The sequence below is a fragment of the Triticum aestivum genome, chromosome 7A, assembly GCF_018294505.1.
Source record: "Triticum aestivum cultivar Chinese Spring chromosome 7A, IWGSC CS RefSeq v2.1, whole genome shotgun sequence".
Lineage (NCBI taxonomy): Eukaryota > Viridiplantae > Streptophyta > Magnoliopsida > Poales > Poaceae > Triticum > Triticum aestivum.
In genome coordinates, this window is record NC_057812.1 from 88,829,018 (window position 1) to 88,850,855 (window position 21,838).

General features: G+C 43.7%; 3 protein-coding genes across 3 annotated transcripts; 1 reads left to right on the forward strand and 2 right to left on the reverse strand.

The window, feature by feature from the left end:
* Positions 1 to 343: 343 nt before the first annotated feature.
* LOC123152548 (ALBINO3-like protein 2, chloroplastic) lies at positions 344 to 8,409 on the reverse strand. The gene is made up of 15 exons (XM_044572074.1): positions 7,922 to 8,409; positions 7,690 to 7,796; positions 7,213 to 7,340; positions 6,917 to 6,988; positions 6,125 to 6,226; positions 5,223 to 5,282; positions 4,422 to 4,487; positions 3,901 to 3,948; positions 3,086 to 3,199; positions 2,738 to 2,872; positions 2,593 to 2,648; positions 2,401 to 2,518; positions 2,241 to 2,306; positions 2,042 to 2,151; positions 344 to 850 (listed from the first exon to the last, which is right to left on the reverse strand). The coding sequence occupies exons 1-15, from the start codon at positions 8,392 to 8,394 to the stop codon at positions 688 to 690; spliced, it is 1,818 nt and encodes a 605-aa protein (XP_044428009.1). The 5' UTR covers positions 8,395 to 8,409; the 3' UTR covers positions 344 to 687.
* A 146-nt stretch (positions 8,410 to 8,555) lies between these two features.
* On the forward strand, positions 8,556 to 10,566 carry LOC123152550 (uncharacterized). Its single transcript, XM_044572075.1, has 5 exons — positions 8,556 to 8,757; positions 8,860 to 8,933; positions 9,032 to 9,135; positions 9,240 to 9,308; positions 9,983 to 10,566. The coding sequence occupies exons 1-5, from the start codon at positions 8,684 to 8,686 to the stop codon at positions 10,244 to 10,246; spliced, it is 585 nt and encodes a 194-aa protein (XP_044428010.1). The 5' UTR covers positions 8,556 to 8,683; the 3' UTR covers positions 10,247 to 10,566.
* A 372-nt stretch (positions 10,567 to 10,938) lies between these two features.
* On the reverse strand, positions 10,939 to 18,580 carry LOC123152551 (fanconi-associated nuclease 1 homolog). The gene is made up of 15 exons (XM_044572076.1): positions 18,468 to 18,580; positions 18,243 to 18,385; positions 17,252 to 17,787; positions 17,072 to 17,176; positions 15,397 to 15,658; positions 15,253 to 15,315; positions 15,000 to 15,074; positions 14,799 to 14,917; positions 13,534 to 13,604; positions 13,369 to 13,456; positions 13,143 to 13,283; positions 12,837 to 13,060; positions 12,089 to 12,362; positions 11,724 to 11,957; positions 10,939 to 11,530 (listed from the first exon to the last, which is right to left on the reverse strand). The coding sequence occupies exons 1-15, from the start codon at positions 18,578 to 18,580 to the stop codon at positions 11,081 to 11,083; spliced, it is 2,898 nt and encodes a 965-aa protein (XP_044428011.1). The 3' UTR covers positions 10,939 to 11,080.
* Positions 18,581 to 21,838: the final 3,258 nt, after the last annotated feature.

The window sequence follows — 21,838 nt, forward strand, 5'->3', positions numbered from 1 at the left end:
CAGCACCGAGTCGCAAGAACACCACATGGAGCAAATATTCGATAGTTTGAACTTTCCTTTTTGTCGGCAACATGTTCATGCAAAGCGAGTTTGCGGAAGTAAGATGGTTAACTGGCTGCCTTGGTCGTGTTGAGAAGGATTTACAGAATGAAGGGCTCGTTAAGGATTTGGTATTACTGGACCAGTATCTTTAACTGTATTGGTAATATGATGTGCCATGTCACACAATATGAACATATTGTTCACAATTTTTTGTGTGCGGTTCATCTGAGACTGGGAGCTACTGGTCTGACATGTCAGCATGCATTGTGAAGGAAAAGCATCCTCTCGACACATATTCAACTCATTTAGCAGCTGATTCCAGGTTATCTCTGTTACAGATTCATTATAGTTTGTGGCTGGGATACCAAGAACATCCATGCAAAAATATATAATACCCTAATGTCTATGATAATAATACAATCTCTGGCTACATCTGTGCCGCGTATAGTTACCCTACAAAATTTGAAGCGCCTATATTATCCCAATACTTCTAAGGGATTCAGGGTTTATTAGGCAATTGACGCTATCCGGTTTCAAACACCTTCTAAAAGTACTCCAAGGATGAAACTGAACTTGCCGAGTAGGAAAACACAGTTAAACTGCCGATCAAAACTTGTGGAAACAGTACGTATATTGTATCGTGTCTTACGGTCCTTTCAAGTCTGGTGGCTTGGTGCTCTGCTGACTTGATTGATCTTCCATTGCTTCCTCACATTCCTTCAGAAATCTCTCAACACCTGGATCATAAGCAGTAGCCGCTCGCAGGTATTTCGCAGCCTCAGATTTCCGTCCTTCATTTGATAGTATACTGCAAACAAATGTCAGTGACTTCAGCTACTACATAGCAATTAGGTTTCTCTTCCAAAACCAAGGGGTGAAATAATATAATAAGTCAATTTCATATTTTACAGGGCGCAAATATTTCTGCACCCTTTTTGTTTCGGACGGTGCACATGCTAGTCCAACTACCAGAGATGGCATTAAGTCACCCCCTCCCATTCTAGCCCTGTGCAGCCTTTTCTCCGCTCATCGTATACACATGCATAATACGTTGCTTACAGAGTGCGTGTGAGAGAGTGACCAACTGGTTGCAGTGGTAAATTCAGCCCATGCATACCTCCCATGCAAGCCTCGTCTAGTAAGCACACTGTAAGAGCATCTCCAACAGATGATGTAAAATACATCACTAAATTGTGCTTGGAGTAAAATTTACATCACCAAAAACTTCCCAACTCCAACAGATGATGTAAAATTTACATCACTGTGGAGGCGGCCATGATGAGGTGCGCCGGAGCAGCGTTGGCAGTCGCGAGGTCTGAAGAGGCGTCCATGGGGTCTGACGGCGGCAGGAGGGCGGCGGGAGCTCAGCGGGAAGGTTCCACGCGGCCTCGCCCAACGAGTGGCGGATTTGGTTTGGATGGGGTCTCGCTTGGACGCTGGGGAGATCCATAGATCTGGATAGAGTCTTTCTCGCTCAGTGCAGTTGGGGCTGCGCATGTTTTGCTCGAGCGGCCCAAGTGATGCAAATTTGCATCACTTGGTGTCCTATTTTACATAATTACATCAAGAGCAAATCTCGAGTAAAAAAACAATTTTGCATCTACATCATCTGTTGGAGCAGCTTTTTGTGCGGCTTGGTGATGCTCTAATCTTTGTGTTGGGTAACTAGTAGTGGAGTTAAACTAAGTTTCATAAGTTCACTACAAGCAGATAACCTGAATAACAGTGGACTAACTGCTTTACTAAATTGGCTACATGCAGCTGACACTACAACACAACCTACGTATACCAAGTGTTCAAACCAAACACAACAGTGAACTTATGTACGCCCGCACGCTCCTGCTACTTATAACTTATAAGACACAAAAAAGATGCAATACAAAATGGGGAACTGGCAAGTGTTCCTAGCTCATTTTGCCGCGATCAATACTCGGAAGAGTGGAGACTACTCAAGTTGTAAGCTTACATTGATAAAATGATCTGAAAAGGGTTTAGTTACCTTCCTAGAGCAATAAAGCCTTGGAAATAGCATGCTTTGTTCATCACTTGTTCTGGTTCCTTGAGCTCTGTTAGTCTTTGCAGGAGCTTGATTGCCGCCTCCTTATCGCCCTACAATGGGAAGTGATGATGGAGGCGCTTATGTTATTCACTGCTATTTCTAATCTAATGGCTTAAAAACAGGTGAACGGATACTCTACCTGATTTTTACGTGAAAGACCCGCACTAAAGTACGCAAGCACAAGAAGAGGATCTTGTTCTTCAATCTACACAACAGAAAGCAGTAAATCTTACTGTGTGTTATATTACATCAATCCATAACCAACAAAGTACCAAAGAACATATGAGGTTACAACATACCTTCGGTATAGCATGTTCAAAACACACTGAGGCTTCAGGAAACAACTTATTTGAGAACAAGGTTTGCCCCATTCCAATCAAAGCTATATGTAGATCTGGGTTTTTCTCTATTGCTGTTCTGTAGTAAAAGATTGTTCATCAACTTGTACTGTTTGCAGATGAACCAAAAAGGCAAACAGATACAAATTATACCTGATAAGTGGAACAGCTTGATCTTGGCAGCCAGTTCCCAAATATTGTAACGCTTGCTATCAGAAAAAATACAGATATATGCTTCAGAATTAATGATAAAATAATATTCCATGACAAAGATTCTATAGATTCCAGTCATCCATACTTGAAGAAGCTCCTCAGGTGAACTGGACTCAGCAGATACATTTTCATCCATTATTTTACTATCCTCAAACATGAACTTTGGAGTTGTAGACGATTCCAATTTCGATTGCATGCGGGAATCTCCAAGGGGCCACCGCTGCAAGTTATATTATAAGAGAATAAACCAAACTGCAGCAACAAAACAGGTATATACTAAAAAAATGCAATAATTTGTTCTAGCTGAGATGGAACAGGATGGAAAATTACCAAATCAATAGTTAGATTAGCATGACGGCAACTGCACATGATGCATATAAATATAATAAGAACTGTGCATGTCTACAACATTTAAACCTTCAGATGGTTTTACCTGCATTATCTTCTGACCCTCGTGAAGAGATTTTGGCGATGTATTACCAGCGAGAGCTCCAGTATCAGGCAATCCCAACATCTTGCGGACAATATCATTTCTGAGGGACAATTGCTGCATTTTAATCATTTAAAAAATTAGAATGCAATGCAAAAGCAAAATACATACTGTCAACTGCACAGTTAAGTTTGTTTAAGTAAAACATATGAGAAGCTACCTGGCCATTTTATTGACTATTGGAACAGAAATATAAAATTCTACAGCATAACTATGTACACATTAGAGGGCAGGCCTGTCGCAGTGGTGAAGTCCTCCCCACTTGTGCCAAGAGGTCCTGGGTTCGAATCAGCCTCTCTGCATTGCACTTTGCAGGGGTAAGACTAGGTTCCTATAATCCCTCCCCAGACCCCACCTTGTATGGGAGCTTCTATGCACTGGGTCTGTCCTTTTTAACTATGTACACATGCCAAAATCACTGATACTAGAACATATACTGGACTAACAGCAAGCTGGCAAAAACAAAAGAGAGAACTGGTGGGCCTTAAAAGCATTCCTTGCATTACTCTACCAGATCTGTTATGACCCATGTTCTCCCTTTTCTACATAATATGTAAAATTAGTCCATGCCACATAATTATATTTCCAACTCTAGAAAAAAAAACGTAAAAGAACTGGTGGGCCTTAAAATGCATTACTTGCATACATCAAATATATACATATATGTAAGCATGGAGTTCTTAGAAAAACTGGTGCAGCAATATCCAAAGTTAACAAAGAAATGGCTTCCATTGCAAGAATGAAAAGCTTCAGCTGACCTGAGCTACGTGAAATAAACCATTGGTAGTCCAGTAGACCAGGCTCCCCTGCCAATCAAAGAGAATTTGAGTAAATAAAATGCATCACTATCATCTGAATGTGACCTGAATGAAACAAAATTTGCACTAAATAATGATTCTTCTTCCAGTCTGTTGGATGATGTTGCATGATTACGTTTAAGATAATAAAAATCACCTTCTATTGAACTCTTAGTACAACAACATCATTCCTAATATTAGCTTAAAGCTCTGCCCCGAGAACTTTGATTACTTCAAACAACTTGAGCCGTTAAAATTTCAATATGATATGCTTCCCCCTCCAATTGCAGTATCTTTAATAAATTATCCAATACAACGCAGTTTGCTAGGACAGTGCAAACAGGGATAAGTGCAGGTACTTTTCAGTACTGTGCACTGAAATATCGTAATGTGGGGCAGAAATTGTCCTCGAAATAGAGAAAAAAGATATAACTATCTAATTTGCAGAATTAATATGTCTAAGCAAATTGGAAGGAACTGACCTGAGGGACCACATATGCGATAAGAAACAAAGGAATAGCCAGAATATCAAGGTAAATCTTGTAGTACTGCAAGCAAGATAGAAATATTTTCACAACATAAGAGTGAAGATACACATAAGATCATTCCGGAATAAAATTCATGGGCATTCAAATGTTATTGAGCAGGTTTTCTTAAATAAAAAATGAATGTCATATTGCAGATAGCAAGGCCAACACTGGAGCTTTCACCAAACAAAGTCCATGCCTACGCAGGGTTTTATTCATCTTACAGCAGGACCATAACTTCTACTCCCTCCGATCCATATTAATTGTCGCTGCTTTAGTACAACTTTGTACTAAAGTTATACTAAAGCAGCGACAATTAATATGGATCAGAGGGAGTACTATATTAAACCAGAAAGTCAGCATAGCAGCTCAGCAACAGCAACATTAGCATGCCTATAACAGTACAACATTTTTTAAGTGAATAACAGTATACCATTCATCATACAGTTAAAAAAAATATGTCATTTGAAAGAGGAGGACCAAATATTCAACCTTGTGCAATCTAGTTACACTTAGAAAACATGTGGAGTGTGCTCTTGGTAGTACTGACCAACTAACCCCATATGTGCACAAATCCATCCAGTGCTACTTACTGAAACAATTCTAATGAAAATATGTACTTTGCCGAGTGAGCTGCCAACCATTCATGCTCTTTACACAAGATATTGGCAATATGCCAATTATGCGAGTAATTTACAGGTAACTTGTGACAACTAGCAAACTGTATCAAATATGCCATTGGTTTGAGAAACATGCCTTTGCTAATAAACCTAAAACTCCGGGGTAGTGCTTTGCCTGGCTTTTCTGGAAGGAAATCTGAGGAAGGCAAGAAAACAAAGTCAAAGATAGTTTACTGCAAACTGGAGCAAGTCCTAGCTTCATTGAATATATAAAGTAGTGTTATCATCCAGTTAGCAATGAAAAGAACAGACAACCTTTCAACTCTCATCAGAAGAGATCTAGCATATAAACTCTCATCAGAAGATATTTTGTGATTAAATCAAGAGAAGTGATTTCATCAGGAAACAGAAAAGAAAGATTGCTACTCTAGTGTTAGGTTAATTGACAGATGGACTGATAGCTCAAACTTTGATATCATGGTCCCTCCACTAAGAGACAGATGGTCATTAGCAACCAACAAAAAAAAACACCAACTTCTAATCGGCTCAAAACTAGTTAAAGCCCTAATTGCAATATCTTAATTCACACTCATGTGATGAGTTCCAACCTACGACTCCCAGGTATAGCAGTTGGACTTGTAAACCTGAATGTCCAATATTCCAAGACATGCCAACCTCTTTTCAAGAGAAAATTACTAACAGATGTGTCCAGACAATGAAATTAATGATCACACGATGTAAGACAACACATAGTCCCTCCGTTTCAAATTGTTGGGCACATTTCGACTCCCCAATTTAAAATTTTGACTGCAATTTTCAAGTATAATACTGTTCATATTTCATAAAACTGATATCATAAAAGGTATTGTTGATTACAAATTCAATGATATCAATTTTGTGTAACTTAACCCATATTTGGCATTCGCCTTTTACAACTGTGTGTTGGCCAGGCAATAACAGGTAACTAACTAAAAAGGGGGGAAATGGCAAGAGAAATCTTACACACACAAAAAAACTCGATACAAAACAGTAGAGTACCTGGACATTTAAATAATGGAGCCCAGCAACTAAGATAGGAAAAACAGGACCTAAAGCACCATGTGGAAACTCGGTCAAGTTATTAAACCACAGAATACCGCCCTGTGTAATTGTCAAGAAAAACCAACAGAATATTATATATATATAGATCGCTTGAAATCAAAATTAACTTGTCAAATATGAATATTTATATCACAGACAAAAGAACCCAAAACCTTGAACATTTTCCACTACACGATGTATATTATTAATGAAGATGCAAGAAATTTCTCTCCTTTGCCACAAGAAACAATGCCAATGTTAAGCAAATTTCTTACAATTTCCTACATGATACAAAAAATATCAAATTGCATCACTTATCAGTTATGTGCTTTTTGAGTTCAGCTCATCAACTTTCCTTCGTTTAAATGTGAATTACAGACATTAGTAGTTAAGTTGGTGTGAATGCCAAACTTTGCTCTCATATAATTTACATCCGTTGGATCATGAACGAAATTAAAAAAAATGCTGCTGCATATGAATCATCATCTCTGTAATGGAAATTTAAGCTGCAAAACTATTCAAGTGATTTGTTTCCAATGAAATGAAACACAAGTCTTTTGCATTCTCCCGATAAAAAACTACTCAAGTGAGCATAGTTCATGAATGCCTATACAACATAGAATATGCATTGAAACAAATGTATGGTTACAACACCAAACCTTCACAGACGAATACTCTTTTAAAGAAGCTTAGGAATATTAGATGGAATGTGATAAAAGATAATTGGGTACAGAGATACCTTGAACATACATTATCTAATCCAGGGTGATTACTGAGGCACATACTCCGGATGCTTGCCATCCACAGTATAAAGCAAGGGAACTGCATATACGACCAAACAGCTGAGTGAAGAGATGATAACAAGAAAGTGCAGAATTAGTTGGTGTTGAATGCTCTTTTAATTGCTTTTGAAACAACGAATAGGAGGGAAAGGAGATTAGGAACAAGAAACATATAAGGGGCTCTTTGGAAAATCAATTGCAATGTTATCTATTCTCAAACAGTGTGAATCGTAGAAGATTTTATCACAAGATTTGTATCATTACCTGAACTGAAAAGTAGGCAAAATTCCAAAGAAAGGAGGGGCAACCAAGCTCTCGCCTTTTCTTCTGGAAAAGAGAGTATTGGTCACGATAACTCCTTCCTGATAGAGGAGGGGGCAATGGAGGGGGCACTTTAAAAGGAGATATATGAGAGTAAAATCAGAGACACATAAACAGAAACAGAAACAGAAAATGTAAACAACCTGAATTCAATCAGACAGGAATAGAATAGACTCTGGGAGGCTCAGCTACGATGAACATTTCGATTTCAAGAATAGAATAGGCTCTGGAAGGGGCATTCCCCACAAATTAAGTTTACCAGTTGGTAAATGCTATATGAATCCAGCGATTTAAGAATAATTTTATGAAAGATAAAACAACAGTGGTCTGCTGAATCGGGTATTCTGTCGGCACTAGCAAGTCAATGCACACCAAACATTTGAACACAAGAAAGTAAAGTGAGAAGCTGGCGGAACATACATTTTCGAAAAAGTTGGCCGATTTTAGCAGTCTTCTGAAGTTGTACTATCAGGGTGGGGAGTATGATTAGCCGCATGGCCACTGTGGAGGCGGAGATTGTTATCCACCTGCAAGGAAAATCAGCAGTTATATTCACAACTAAGTTCAACTTAACACCGGCTATGGTAGCAGCAGCAGCAGCAATAACAACAGTGACGGAAAACTGACGAGCCTTCCACCGCACAATGCCTACCATGGCAGACCAGTGAGATTATGGAAGCCGTCGAGGACGCCGATCAACGAGTCCATAGCGAACCCCGACAGGCCGCCTCCATTGCCGCCAGCGGCCACTCCGACGGCGGCATCCGCCGCGCCATCTGCCGCGGCGGCGAGCTCTTCACCGTAATCGACGGTGCTCGCATCGTCAAAGTAAACAACCCCTTCCTTCTCGGCGTCCGCGCCCTCGTCGGCCGGAAACTCTGGGGCCGCGGGGGGAGCGGGGCTGGCGGGGGAGCGGGAGTACCAGGAGAAGCCCCGCGCGGGCACGGCGAAAGGGGGGACAGGAGAGGGGAAATGGAGCGGGGGAGCAGGAGAGGGCGGCTCGTGGGTGGGGCCTCGGTGGGGCGAGGCGGCGGAGAGGTGGGCGAGGGCGGCGAGCGGCGGCGGGAGGCGGGCCCGGCGGCCGCCGCCGCCGATGCGGCCGAGGAGTCGGAGCGGGAGCGCCATGGGGTCTGTCAGTCCGTGACGTGGCCAGGGGGCAAAAGAGGATCCAAGGCTACAAGCACGGGCACGCGCTCCTCACCGCCGTCCGATCAAGATCGGGCGGCCCACATCTGCGATCGCCTGCCCTTTTCGCCAAACGGCCCTCGCGTTTCTCAATATAGCATACACGGGCCTCCGCCTCTCCCCTTCTGCTTTGCTTCCGGTAACGAACCCTAGCCCACTTACCGCGGCGCGACTCCAGGGCAGCCGATCTCGCGGTCCGGTCGGCGGCGGCTGCGGCGGCGATGGCGAGATGGTGGTGGTGGGGGGCGGCGGCGGGAATGCGTGGGCCAAGGAGATGACCCTCCGCCGGAGGATGTCCAGCATGTATGTGCGCGCTCCCTCCCTCCCTCTCCTCTGGTTCCTCTGCACAAATTTCCGCTGTCGAAGCTGCTAGGGCTGATTCCTTTTCTGTGGATGCCGGCGCAGATTCAACAAGACGCGGGAGCACTTCCCGTCGCTGAAAGACTACAACGATTACCTGGAGGAGGTGGAGGATATGAGTGAGTTGTCCCTCCATCCCTGTTCGTATGCCGCTCGTTCTTGGATGCAGCAGTTGGCAGGATTTTGATCGCTGCTTCGAATTTTGTGTCTTTTCAAGCATTCAACCTGATCGAAGGAATCGACGTGGAGGCGATCGAGGCGAGGATTGCCAGGTATCAGCAGGAGAATGCTGAGCAGATATACTTGTCGCGAGCTAAGAGGGTATGCTGTTCTTACATACATACATTCAGTACAAATTCAGTAAAATGGTGTTTTTGTGATAAGGCTTGTCGGCCCTGATTGAGAGTTTTCTGGCTGATGTGCAGGCTGAAGATCTTGCCGTGGCGCTTAAAGCGAGCAGAATGGTCACTGTAAAGGCTGGCCCCACTGATACGGTTAGTTGATGTTCGCAGTCTATGATACACTTCATATGTCCTGTTCCATCAGCTTTGTGTAATTACAAGCCTTCATGTATGGGAATGTTCAGTGTTTTTGTTCTACACTTACTTAATAGTTGTCAAATATTAGAACTGACAATTTTGTTTAAAAAATGGTATCAGTGAAATGCTCATTTTTTAAGTGCCAACTTTTTAGATCTTACAACATAATGCCCATATCAGATATCTGTCAAATATTGTGAAAGTCTAAATCTGGATGAAATATGCTAGCTGGTTTGTGATGGAATGGTCTACTTTAGCAAGCTGGATATTCCACTAGCATTTTTCAGTTTGCAGTGAATTTGCATTTCGTCCCCAATTTATCATCCTGTCTTCAAACAAATTTTGCGTAGAGGTATTGCAACTTTAGATATGGTTGTGTAGTTGTCTAATCATCAACAGGCTATTATCATGTTAACTTTGTGCCCTGATTTTCTAGTCGCTTATTATATTCAGTTATTTTATTTACTCCACATTGACTACCTGCATATTTACCTGTAAACCATAAAGAGCTTGAGTCCTCTTCAGCTTTCCAATGATTTCTGTTCTGTACTACTGAAAGTTGAAGCATTGTGTTTTAATCTATCTGAAGTGATTCTTGTATTTTTGTTGTGCAAATGTCAATGTAACAGGCGGCTGGAACCTCCCAGGGTATTAGTGGTGGAGCAGGAGTTCAAGGCCAGTATGCACCTGCCGCGGTTCCTGGTGGGTTGAATCAGCCTCGTCCGACAGGAAACGCTCCGCAGCCAATCGGTGGTTCATCCGATCCTCTACATGGATATGATGAGGAGACCATGCGACTACGTGCGGAGAGAGGAGCTCGGGCAGGTGGTTGGACTGCTGAGTTAGGCAGGCGAAGAGCACTGGAAGAGGCATTTAACAGCATATTCGTATAAAGGTTAAGATCAGGCGCAGCTACTGCCCCAGAGGATGCATGGTTAACTTATTACGACCCTTATACCACAGCGCGTACTTGTCCAGCTATAACCTGTTGGTTGTGGCCTACATTTTGGACATCAAAGCAGAAGGGATTGAAGTGTCTGATCAGCATCAAGCGGCCCAGTTGTCATCCCTTTTTGCAAGTCGAGAAGTTGCATATCGATGTACCTATGATCATGCCAATGACTGAAACTTCTGTCATTGCTCCCCTAATGGCATGATTTTGTTGTTCATCAAACCTCGGCTCCTTTTGAATATAATATGAGTGTTATCAGTATCGCTTTTTCTTTTGTGGCAGTTTTTAGTACCTGATCGTGTTTACCAGTTTGTCTGATCTCTGATATCATTCTTTCACTCACTTAGTGTGGTTATGAGTATACTTAGGGGCTGTTCGGCAACGCTTCGCTCCACAACTCCCGGAGCGGAGTTGGCGGAGCTGTAGTTTAAAATGGTGGAGTTGCCATTAACCCACTCCGCAGATTCTGGGAGCAGACCATTACCGAACAGGGCCTTATATTTCTAGTATTGAACTATCAACTCTAGTGCGGTTACGAGTATACTTATATTTCTAGTTTTCTGCATATTTCATCATCAGATCAAATTAATCCAGGCATTTCTCGGTTCCGAGCTTTTAGAGATCTGACGATAGTTTTGTTAGAATGACACCATATAAACATCAATGCAAATATCAAGAACAGTGTTTCTTTTACATGTTACAGCTTTTGGTCTGTTGTTTCAATACATTTGCAATAGATCAATGCAAATATCAATACATTTTGTATAAAGGGAGCCTATCGCTGCTTAGAAACTAGGCTCACTTTGCAAACTTCCACATCAAACCCGAAATCCATCAGGACAAAAATCCAAGCACGTTGCTGCTCAGAGAGCTGATCCTTTGGTCCTTTGACCTCCACAAGTTTAGCTTCAGCACCACCTCGTTCATCCAGGAAACGCCATAGCAGCAGATCAGGCATCCCGCTGGACCAGCTCCTGTAATCGAGGGCTAGATGCCGAAGAAGTAATGCCAAGCGATGCCCACCAGCGCCCGCAACGACAGCCCGTACATCGGCCATTGGATGCCGGTCCCAGTTGACACCCCTGCAGGATGTCCCTTGATGTAGCTCCCAGGAGCTGATAAGCATCTCTTCGGCCATTCCATCTTGTATCCTTTTCAACTGTGCTTCTATAAGGTCCTTTCTTGACTTGTAGAAGTCATCTGTTTCAAAATCAAGAGGGGCCGTCTGCAAGAGAACACCCGAATCAAGCTATAATGATTACAAGGAAGCCAAGTAAAAGACCATGATGAAAAAACAGCATTCACCGTCAACTCAAACGTGCAAGCAGTACCAGTATCAAAAGCATAGTCGTTGCAACATGCTGACAAAATGCACATTGTTATGCAAACCAAAAAAAATTGGTCTGTAAGTCAAGTACCTGAAATTTAGAATGGAAAACATCGGATACTTCTGAGAATATTACATCCCACATTAGAAGGCCAAAGATTGTCATCCATATGCCACCTTCTGAATGGGTACCTTCCCAGCCACCTCCCTCGTCAGCATAATACTGCAAAGCTAATTGCTCTACCCCACAACGGTCACCATCATAGCCATAAAACACATTCTTTGCTCCTATTTCACAATTTAATGGCCTTCCTTCGATGTTCACCTGGTAACAAAAAACGTGTGATGTATCCCAATGATAGATTATTTAGCATTTCCATGTTACCACCTCAATCCAGTAGACAGACACAAAAAAACTTTCTCCTGACTGACCATCAGAGTGATATACATATATACCTCTTTTATGTTTCTCTTAAGAGAATCAGCATAACTGGGAACTTTCCAGCGCCGTGGAGGTTTGCCTAAACGCAGAACTCTCTTCTGCAGTGCAATCTTTGGCCCAGCACGGATCCATGGATCGGTCACTCCTCCTTCAGCTATTGAAAGGCTCTCATTAGGGCGACCCATATGCTCCAAATCAATAGATAATCTCAGTGTCCAATATCCTCGCCGTCTACCAGAAGCAACTTTACTAAGTAGTATCTTTAGAGTCCTTATTGCATCTGCATACCTGCAGAATAGAGTCAGCGTGATATCTAGTTCCCCAAAAATTATTAAGATAGGTACTGCGTGAAAAGCACACTCAAAAGCTCTTTAAAATTATAAGTTTCAACAAAAAAAGGAAATGATCCCTCCTGTGAATGCATTCATATATTCCTGAGAAGATTAGGTTTCTTCATGAAAAAAACTGAGCTTCAGTTCAAAACTTTACATTAATCTATAATTTGCATACAAGATGAAACTTTACAGCCTGCCTAGTCGAAGTGTATGCAAGAGAATATCTTTTCTTTTAAATAGTGCAACTCAATATCTGACAGCTGTAAGAGAACTAAAGCACCCAATTATGCGTACAGCAGACCAGAAGACATGTCCACAGAACCAAGAAATAGTATAGTCAAGGGTTCCAGTTCAATCAAAATTGAATGGAACACATATATTCATGCCAATATCAGTTGAATTGATCCATAAGTTTATCACAACTTACCTGCGTTCGCGTTCGTAAACAGAGACACCTAGTGTGAGTATTTTGGAATAGATCCAGGTAGATGAAAAGCATGAATAGAATGATGGAGGAGAATCAGCTAAACTGCTATCTTCTTCTTTTAACGAAGTGCATAGTCGATTCTCAGACAAATCAGTGCATCTTGACACTAATTCCATGTTATCATTATCAAGAGATTCATCCATGAACTGTGCCACTCGAATTGCCTATTTGAAACATAAGATGTTAAACACATATGCAGATTGGCAGGTTATGCTTCTGTTTTTTAGAAAGAAATGAAAAGTTCACCTCTTCATACTCAAGTAAATCATTTCTTTCTTGAAAAATGCGATGAACAACGCTGCATGTGTAGTCTGGGAATTTCACCAGACCAAGATCCACTAATAGAAAGGATGACAGATCTTGATCACCGTTTAGAAAAAATAGCCTCTGCATGGTTGTTCTCGATCATCAGACTGTTGGATGGAATAATACTGTAAATAGGATAAACAGTTTAAGCAAGATCTATATTCACCTGAACAAGCCACAGAAGTTCATCAGCCATATTGGAGACTCTTATACAGGTTCCTGTCCATTTAAAAATTCGCTTTGGAAGCACTGTGCTGCATCAGGAGGTGATTTTGCTTACAAGGCCATAATGTCCAAGAATGACTGAATGAAACAAGGAAAGAGCCTTTACCAGGTTCCATTATTGTACATAGAGAGAAGGGTGCTAAGAAGCTCATGTCGACGGGTGCAGTTTGTGTTATCCTGGGAAGCAAAATAAATGAATGTGATATTCATTGAGAAAACCAGGTTGAGTATAGAAATCAACTGCAAGTTAGCGCAGAGAGAAAAACAACTCGCAGTAGCTGGTAGTTGATCAAAATACCAATCAGTTTTCCGATATTTATTTTATTTTTCAATATATAGAAATGTGATGTTTGTATTCTTGCATAGAAACACTCTGTTAACAATGCCTCGAGACTTGTGGTGATTGTAACAACTTCTGATGGAAACCTAAAATTGAATAGAACACTTGAAATAAGGTATGGGTGGTAGTTACAATGTAACACAACGATGCTAATACATGTTCTCAGGCTTTTCCTCTATCAATTAGAGCAAGATTACATGTTTCTAAATATCTATCTTTCATTGGTGTACATTATGTGCTACCACGTATCATACTCAGAAGTTGTTGGGCATATTTAAAGGAAAAGGTGTAGGTGTATACCCACATCATTTTCTCTGAGCGTTGGTAGGCAAACATTATGGATAAATGACTGATATTCTATTTATTGCCAGATCATAGGTCTTAGTTATTTTGCAGGTTATGCATTATCATGGCTGTGCCATCACTGACATGCTATTGTGTGAGTATATGTGAATCCGGATGTGTGGATGCAATGTAGATCAACAGCACCACTACCAAGTTCGCACTGATATGCTGCCATACTGGTATTAAATAAACTAGTAATCCTGTACGTGCAATGCACGTTGGTATTAAGTAGGACGTTAATTGCCCACTTGATATTAGGTAGGATATTAATTGTGTTTTAATCAGGTAGTTAACAGTGACGTTTATATTAGGTATGATATTAATTGCATGCTAAACATGTCAGGCGCTCAACATTAGAGCCATGTAGGTCACTAGATTGACATGGTTTGATGGCCAAGATTAGTTGGATCTGCCGTTTGGGTCTTTTTATATTGGTATAGATATAGTGCAGGAGTAAGGTTTGCCTCGTATAATCCTTCCCCTGGTGTGGGAGCTTCTAGCATTGGGTCTGTCCTTTTTTATACATATAGATGTGCTACTGCCAATCCTAAAGTATTGTATAACTTCCCTAAGTAGCAACATGAACAAATGGTGATTCTAAACGACAATAGGAAAATGATTGGGTTGGAAAAGGGAAACAACATACTTTTGCACAATAAGAAAGGAGTTGAAGATAAGATTGAAACCTTAGGGAGCTCCTTTAGGATTTCCTTCATTTCAGGAACACTTAGCACATTGAGAATCTCTTTCATATCATGTTCAAATGGAACATCGGTGCAAGAAAACATGTCTACATAACCTGCCACTATAAAAAAGAACTTCCAGTTCAAATACCTAAAGAATGGCAACATGCTAGTAACAGAAAATGAGTAGGGCTAGGTTATTACACTTCAACTCCATGGCTGCATGCTCAACATCTGATATCTCACGATACGAAATGCTGCTCAACCGAAACCATGGCCCTGCAAGAAATTCAGTTAGTCAAATGCAAAGTTATGTTTGCTTAATAAATGGCTCCATTGTTCTTAACCTACTAAAAGTAATACATGCACTAAACTTAAGTCGTTAGCACTATAAACATGAATGGAGCCAATTCAACATTTTACCTATCAATCGACATTATGGACATCAGGAGCTAACCTTTTCGAGTGTAAATCTTCACAAAAAGCCTTTGGCCATCGTTCAATAACGACTTAAAAGATCCTATTGGATGTTAAAACATATACTTTGTCATTAAGATTTCTTGATCATAAGATGGAATGGGAAGGAAATAAAATAAACAACCTAAAAATGATGTTTCCGTATCACTGAAAAGGTGTGTATGGTTGGTCATAACATCCAATAGCATCGTACTGAAATTTGCCTGGTATCTTGCACTGCTAGGTTGCTGGAAATTTCCATTTCTAACAACACCAAGAAAATTTTCCCACAAGGATTGTTGGTATCTCAGATCTTCATAATTCTGATTGTCATTTTCACATTTCTTACAAGTTAGTTGGATGGGCACATTGTCAAGCTGTTGTTCAGGCAAACCAGCCACAAATCCCTAACAAAATAGGAAAGTAAGCAATCAGGAGTTGGATGGTTATCCACTTGATACAAAAAAAAAATCTGCCAAAAAGCGATGCTCGAAGTTGCAGCAAAAACCTCACGACCTTCCTATAGCAAACACAATAAAAAAATTACTGCCACCAAAATCGATGGCATCAGAAAAGCTGACACCGAAGTCACCACCAGATTTTTTTCCCTAGCCTTGCCGGTTTAAGGGAATTAATCTCAATAAAAACTATCAAAGCAAACTTTCAGGCTTAAAGAGAGTGTTACTTCTGATTAAGCATCTGTTTACACCAGAGTATATGTGTTATTCTACTTAACTACTTTCACAGCTACCGTGGGCTTCCAGTGACTTGAAGGGCTGCTTGCCCTGAGTATAAATGGATATGAAGTCGGTTCAGTCCTTTCCAGGGATTTAGTTAGGCAATGTACCTCCCGATCCTACAAACCTTTATTCAAACTGAACTTTCTCTACGGGTAGAGTAGGTTTCATACAAAAGAGTTTTAGGTGGGAGCTTGTATATGAACATATGAACTTTGTTGGAATCCTGATTAAAACAGTGGCGATGTGCCTACAGTTTGAGAGAAATACCCTAAACTGCCTGTCTGAGAAAACTCGTTGAGACCGACTACTGAGAAAACAGCTTAAATTACAGACACAAGGCAACCACCTAAAGTCATTAACATGGTGACATAGCTCGCGGCTGAAATTAACGCAGAACAGGAGATGCGCTAGACCTTCCTTACAACTGCTGGGTATGAAAAGGACAGACCCAGTGCTACAAGCTCCCACACCAGGTGGGGTCTGGGGAAATATTATACGAGGCAAGCCTTACCCCTGCCCAGTGCAATGCAGAGAGGGTGTTGACTGTCAAACCCAGGACCTCTTGGCACAAGTGGGGAGTATTCCACCACTGCGCCAGGCCGTATGAAAATATTAAGGCTTATAGTCAATTAGCAGAAAATTAGCTAAAATGTGAGAGAAGAAATATACAGAGAGAGATCATATATGATGTTCAAGCTGTTCTATCCAAGTGGAGCATCCAAATTAATACTTGAAGCCTGACTATGCAGGGTTAATTTACTGCGTCTTTTTAGCATCAGTGGGCATTCACTAAGATGGCATGGAGTGAGATTTCTAAGAGAACTTGCCACAGGTGCTCAAGGCTAGTTTATTCATCACTAATCATTCAGCGTAAAGTTGACGGCATATGTTATTCAACTGATTCGTCCTACGACGACTGTAACCGACTCCCTATCTTTTCAATGTAATGAAACGCAAAGGTCTTTTGCGTTTTCTCGAGAAAAAAAATGTTATTCAACAAGAGAGTAGCCTATATAACTCTTGAGGACCTAACAACTGTATGCCATATTACACTTCTTCAGCAATATAATAAGGAATCACCTCGCATTCAATAAAATGTGTATCCAGTAGAGGAGCCAAGACTTTAGCCAGCTCTCGAGGCAAATATCCAAGCATCTGCCCGCAATCAGACCCTGCATAAAGCACCTATCCATGGTATTAGGGGGAAAACATGAATGGGATGTAAACAGAAAATATAATTTATTCATAAAGGATGGAAACCTTGACAGCATCAGAGTCCTTGGCATTCTGCGGGTCTCTTAAGACAGTAATGCCCATGCCCTCTTGCAGTTCAAAGCTTTCACGGAACCTCCGGCCCACTATGACAGTGTCAACAGCTACCGTGGTGCTAGAATCCACGTCTGGACATGCATCAATACTGACAGAAGTTGTTGCTGCTGAAAACGAGCAGGAAGAGGCCTTCTCGACAGCATCGTTATTTTCAGCGTTCTTCATAATTGGCAAGCCAGCATTTGAAGGTCTACATGTATTGAGCGTCTTAGAAATGCCAGGTGAACCACGCAGGCAACAAGTTAATAAAGCAGTTGCGCTATCCATGGGACTTCCAGTGTCGCCATTCATGGAGGAAAATTCTCTGTCGGTAGATACGTCTCCATCCGTCAGTCCCTTGTTTTCTGCCTCGTCACCGTTGTTCAAGATCTCTGGGGTAGGCTCAGCTGTTGTTTTTTTGCTGAATCTGAAATCGAGAAGGCTGCTCTGTGTTAACTTTCGTTTCGCTCCTCTGGAGAGGCATATATCTGCACAGTTCATGTGAAATGAAAATAGAAGTCTTCAGAACATTATAGCATTGGTAAGTAGGACATGCTTGGTATGCATCCCAGTATATACTAGGAGTAAATTTTTACATGAACTAGTCACCCATTATCCTAAATCAACCGAGACAACAGACATAGTGAAGTCAAAATTTCTGACAGCTTTTTCCCCCTGTCTTCAAGTCAAGCCAGTGACTGACTGTAAATGACAGTGCAGCACGTGAGGGTGATAAAGTGCAACTGCACAAGCAGGGAAGCACATCGACATGAGCTTGCAATCAGGAAGTGGGCAGGTAGCTGGATATTTAGGCATTACACAATTTAGTCAAAGCGGAAAGCAATGAACATTTCGGACTAAACACGGCCCAGCAAAACGAGCACTCAATGAGCATTTGGCGGGTTCAGAGAAGTGTGTGAATGTGTGGAAGGGGGGCACGCACCGAGGTGGGTGTTGACGCAGTAGTCCGAGCCGGGGATGAACTCGCCGCAGACGGGGCAGGCCACCCGCTCCGCGCCGGCGCCCCCTCCCGACGAAGAAGGGCCCGCAGCGGCCGCCTCACCCACGTCGTCGGCCTGGAGAAAAAAAGAGGAGCGTTAAGCGGCGGACGGATGGCATGGGCGGAAGAGAACCAACCGGGGAGTGGTCTGGGGTTTGGGGGTCTGACCTGGTGGGGGTGGAGGGGGAGGGGGAGAGGAGCGCGGTGGCGAGGGGGGCGGGGAGAGGGGAGCGGCGGCGGCGGCCGATGAGGCGGACCAGGCTCTCCCTGCCGGTCAGCATAGCCCCCGCCAGCGCCGTCGGCGGCCGGGATGGGGCCATGGAGGGCTGGAGGACAGGACGGGAGCGAGGCGGCGGGAAGGAATGGGGAATAGGGGCGCCTCAGTGGCGGGCTTCCAGTTCCAGTCCGCTTGTTTTTCTTTTCGCGGCTAGTGACGTGGGCGTGGTCGTTCGTGGGCGGGATGGGCCGGGCGGCGGGGTGGTTGGGCTGGGTTGGGTTGGGCCTGGGTTGGTGGATGCGTGCGCCGCACCGTGCCTGCCTGGAGCCTGCCTGCAGGTAGGGGTGGGCACTTTTGAACCGAAAACCAGCGGAAATCCGTTGGTGCTCTTGCACACGAAAAAAATATTTCCCCTCTCGCTAGGGTTTCTTCTTCCTCTCGGCGGCGACTCAGTCTCCGCCGTAGAGATCTTTCTCCCCTGCTGTTCTCTCCTATCGCCGGTCATCAAGGCCCCGGGTCGAGGTGCGGGTGAGATCGGGACAGCTAGGGACACTATCGCCCGCGGATCGTGACCACGGGCAAGAGATCTGATCGATGGCGGATAAAGCGGAAAGTTCGGGCTCCTCTGAGCTCGAGGCGATGATGGCAGAGTTGGGACTCAAGGAGGATGATCTGCAGGATGTGATCGTAGAAGAGGACGAGCTTCCGGAGGAGGCGACCCGCTGGATGGCAATTGCTAGGGTTCATACTGATAAAACCTACAGTCAGTATTGGTTCTTCCGCAATATGCGGGTGGCATGGGATCTAGCCCAAGAGGTGAAGATTAAACCACTCGAGGAAAATCTCTATACAATGCAGTTTTCGTGTTTGGGGGACTGGGAACGGGTCATGGAAGACGGACCATGGAATTTCAAAGGAAAGGCAGTCGTCATGGCGCCTTATGATGGCTTTACTAAGCCCTCCTCTATCGAGCTCAATAAGATAGAGATGTGGGTGCAGATACACGACTTCCCTCAAGGATATTTCTCCAAGATCAAAGCCCTATCGTCGACAGTGGGGGAGTTCATCTATGCTGAACCAATGGCGCAGGACTTTGAAGGAAATTTTGCTCGAGTGCGTGTGAACATTGATGTCACGAAACCCCTAAAGAACGCCGTCTCCCTAGTGGTAAAGAAGAAGGGAGAGGTTCAGAGGGTCCTTTTCAGGGTGAAGTATGAGAGATTGCCGGACTGGTGTGCGGTTTGTGGATATTTGGGCCACACTTTCAAGGAGTGTGGGGATGGGGTTCATCCTCCCAATGCACTAGTGTTCAAAGAGCTTAAAGCAACTTGGTTTCGAGGACCCGGGAGAGGCCCTGGCGAAAATCAAGGAAACAGAGGTGGCCGAGGAAGAGGCCGTGGTGGCCGAGGCAGCGGCAGAGGAAGAGGGGGAATGCAGCAAAATGCGTTCGTGCCCAGGAGCGATGATGACACTGTGAACACAATGGACACAGCCATGGCAGACGGCGAGAGGAATCGCAAGAGGGGCGCTGCTGATCTCAAGGACCCCCTCCCTAACCTTTCTCCTCAAATCGGAAAGGGTACCCCACCTTTACCTCTACCGGCGCCAGAAATACCACCCAGCCCATCGACCAAACAGGAACCGAAGAGAAACAAGTCAACAACCATAGCCACAGAGAAAGGATCAGTGAAGAGCCTGGCCTCTAGCAAACAAAATGATGCGCGTTTGGCGGGCCCCCATGAGGGGTCGCGCCAGGCGCAATGAGTCTTCTATGCTGGAACTGTCGTGGGGCTGGCAAACCCGCGACAGTTCGTGAGCTTCGTGACCTCACGAGGCAACTTGCCCCCTCTATAGTTTGTATTGTTGAAACCCAGATAGAGGGCTCCAGGGTGGAGAATTTGGTAGGCACTTTAGGCTATGATAAAAGTTTTGCAGTTAGTAGTTGTGGTCGAAGTGGGGGACTTGGAATATTTTGGAACGAGGAAATAAAACTTGAAGTTATTGGCTACTCGGAGTATCACATTGACATTGCTGTGGAGGAACTAGTTAATATCCCGACGAGAATCACTTTTATATACGGAGAAGCGCAGGTGACCGAGCGATACAAAACATGGGACCTGCTACGGGGGATAACGGGAGACAACACCCAGCCGTGGGTGGTCATGGGCGATTTCAATGAAGTTCTTCTGCAGAGCGAGCATGACGGAGTTGGCAACAGAAGCCAAGCCCAGATGGACTCCTTTCGGGATGCACTTGACACTTGTGGCTTGACCGACATTGGATACAAGGGAAGGAATTGGACCTTTGAGAAGAAAGTAGCAGGCGGAACACACACCAGGGTTCGGCTAGATAGATGTGTCGCAAACATGGCGTGGTGCACGGCGTTTCCTAACGCGATCACAGAGCACAGAGAGGCAGCGTCTTCTGATCACATACCCATATTCCTCGACGTGGGTGGAGTGCATGCATGCAGACGGGACCCGCGTACATTTAAGTACGAGCTCTGCTGGGAGAGGGATCCAGCCCTGGCGGGAGTGGTGCAGGCTGCATGGGCGCGAAGCCCGACAGATTCTGTCGCTGGCATGCGCGACAAACTCCAGGCTCTGGCGACTGACCTTTCGCAGTGGGACCGCCAACACTTTGGTAACGTCCGAGCTCAGATAAAACAGCTGCAGAATCAGCTACAAGAGATGCGGGGATCCCCAGGTAGATCTGGACCGACAGGAGCTGAAATCAAGGTGACGGATCGATTGGTTGAGCTCTATCATCGTGAAGAAATATTGTGGAGGCAAAGAGCAAGAATTGAGTGGTTGAAACATGGAGACAAAAACACTTATTTTTTTCACCTACGTGCTAGCCGCCGCCGCAGGAAAAACAAAATAAAAGCTCTCCAGAGAAATGATGGCCAGTTAACTGATGATACGAAGGAAATGGAGGCGATGACAACGAAATTTTACAAAACCCTGTACACTTCGGAAGGGGTCCAAGACATGGATCAAGTGCTTGATACGGTGCCGAGGAAGGTCACGGATGAAATGAATGCTACCTTAAACGCCCCATATGATATCAAGGAAGTCAAGACAGCTCTTTTCCAAATGTTTCCAACCAAGGCGCCCGGACCGGATGGATTCCCGGCACACTTTTTCCAGCGACATTGGGAAACTTGTGGAGAAGAGATAACCAGGATGGTGTTGCGGATAATTGATGGCACAGAGTCAGCGGAGAGCATTAACGAGACCATCTTGGTCCTTATACCGAAGGTAAAAAACCCTACCGTTCTGTCTCAATTCCGCCCAATAAGTTTGTGCAACGTCTTTTATAA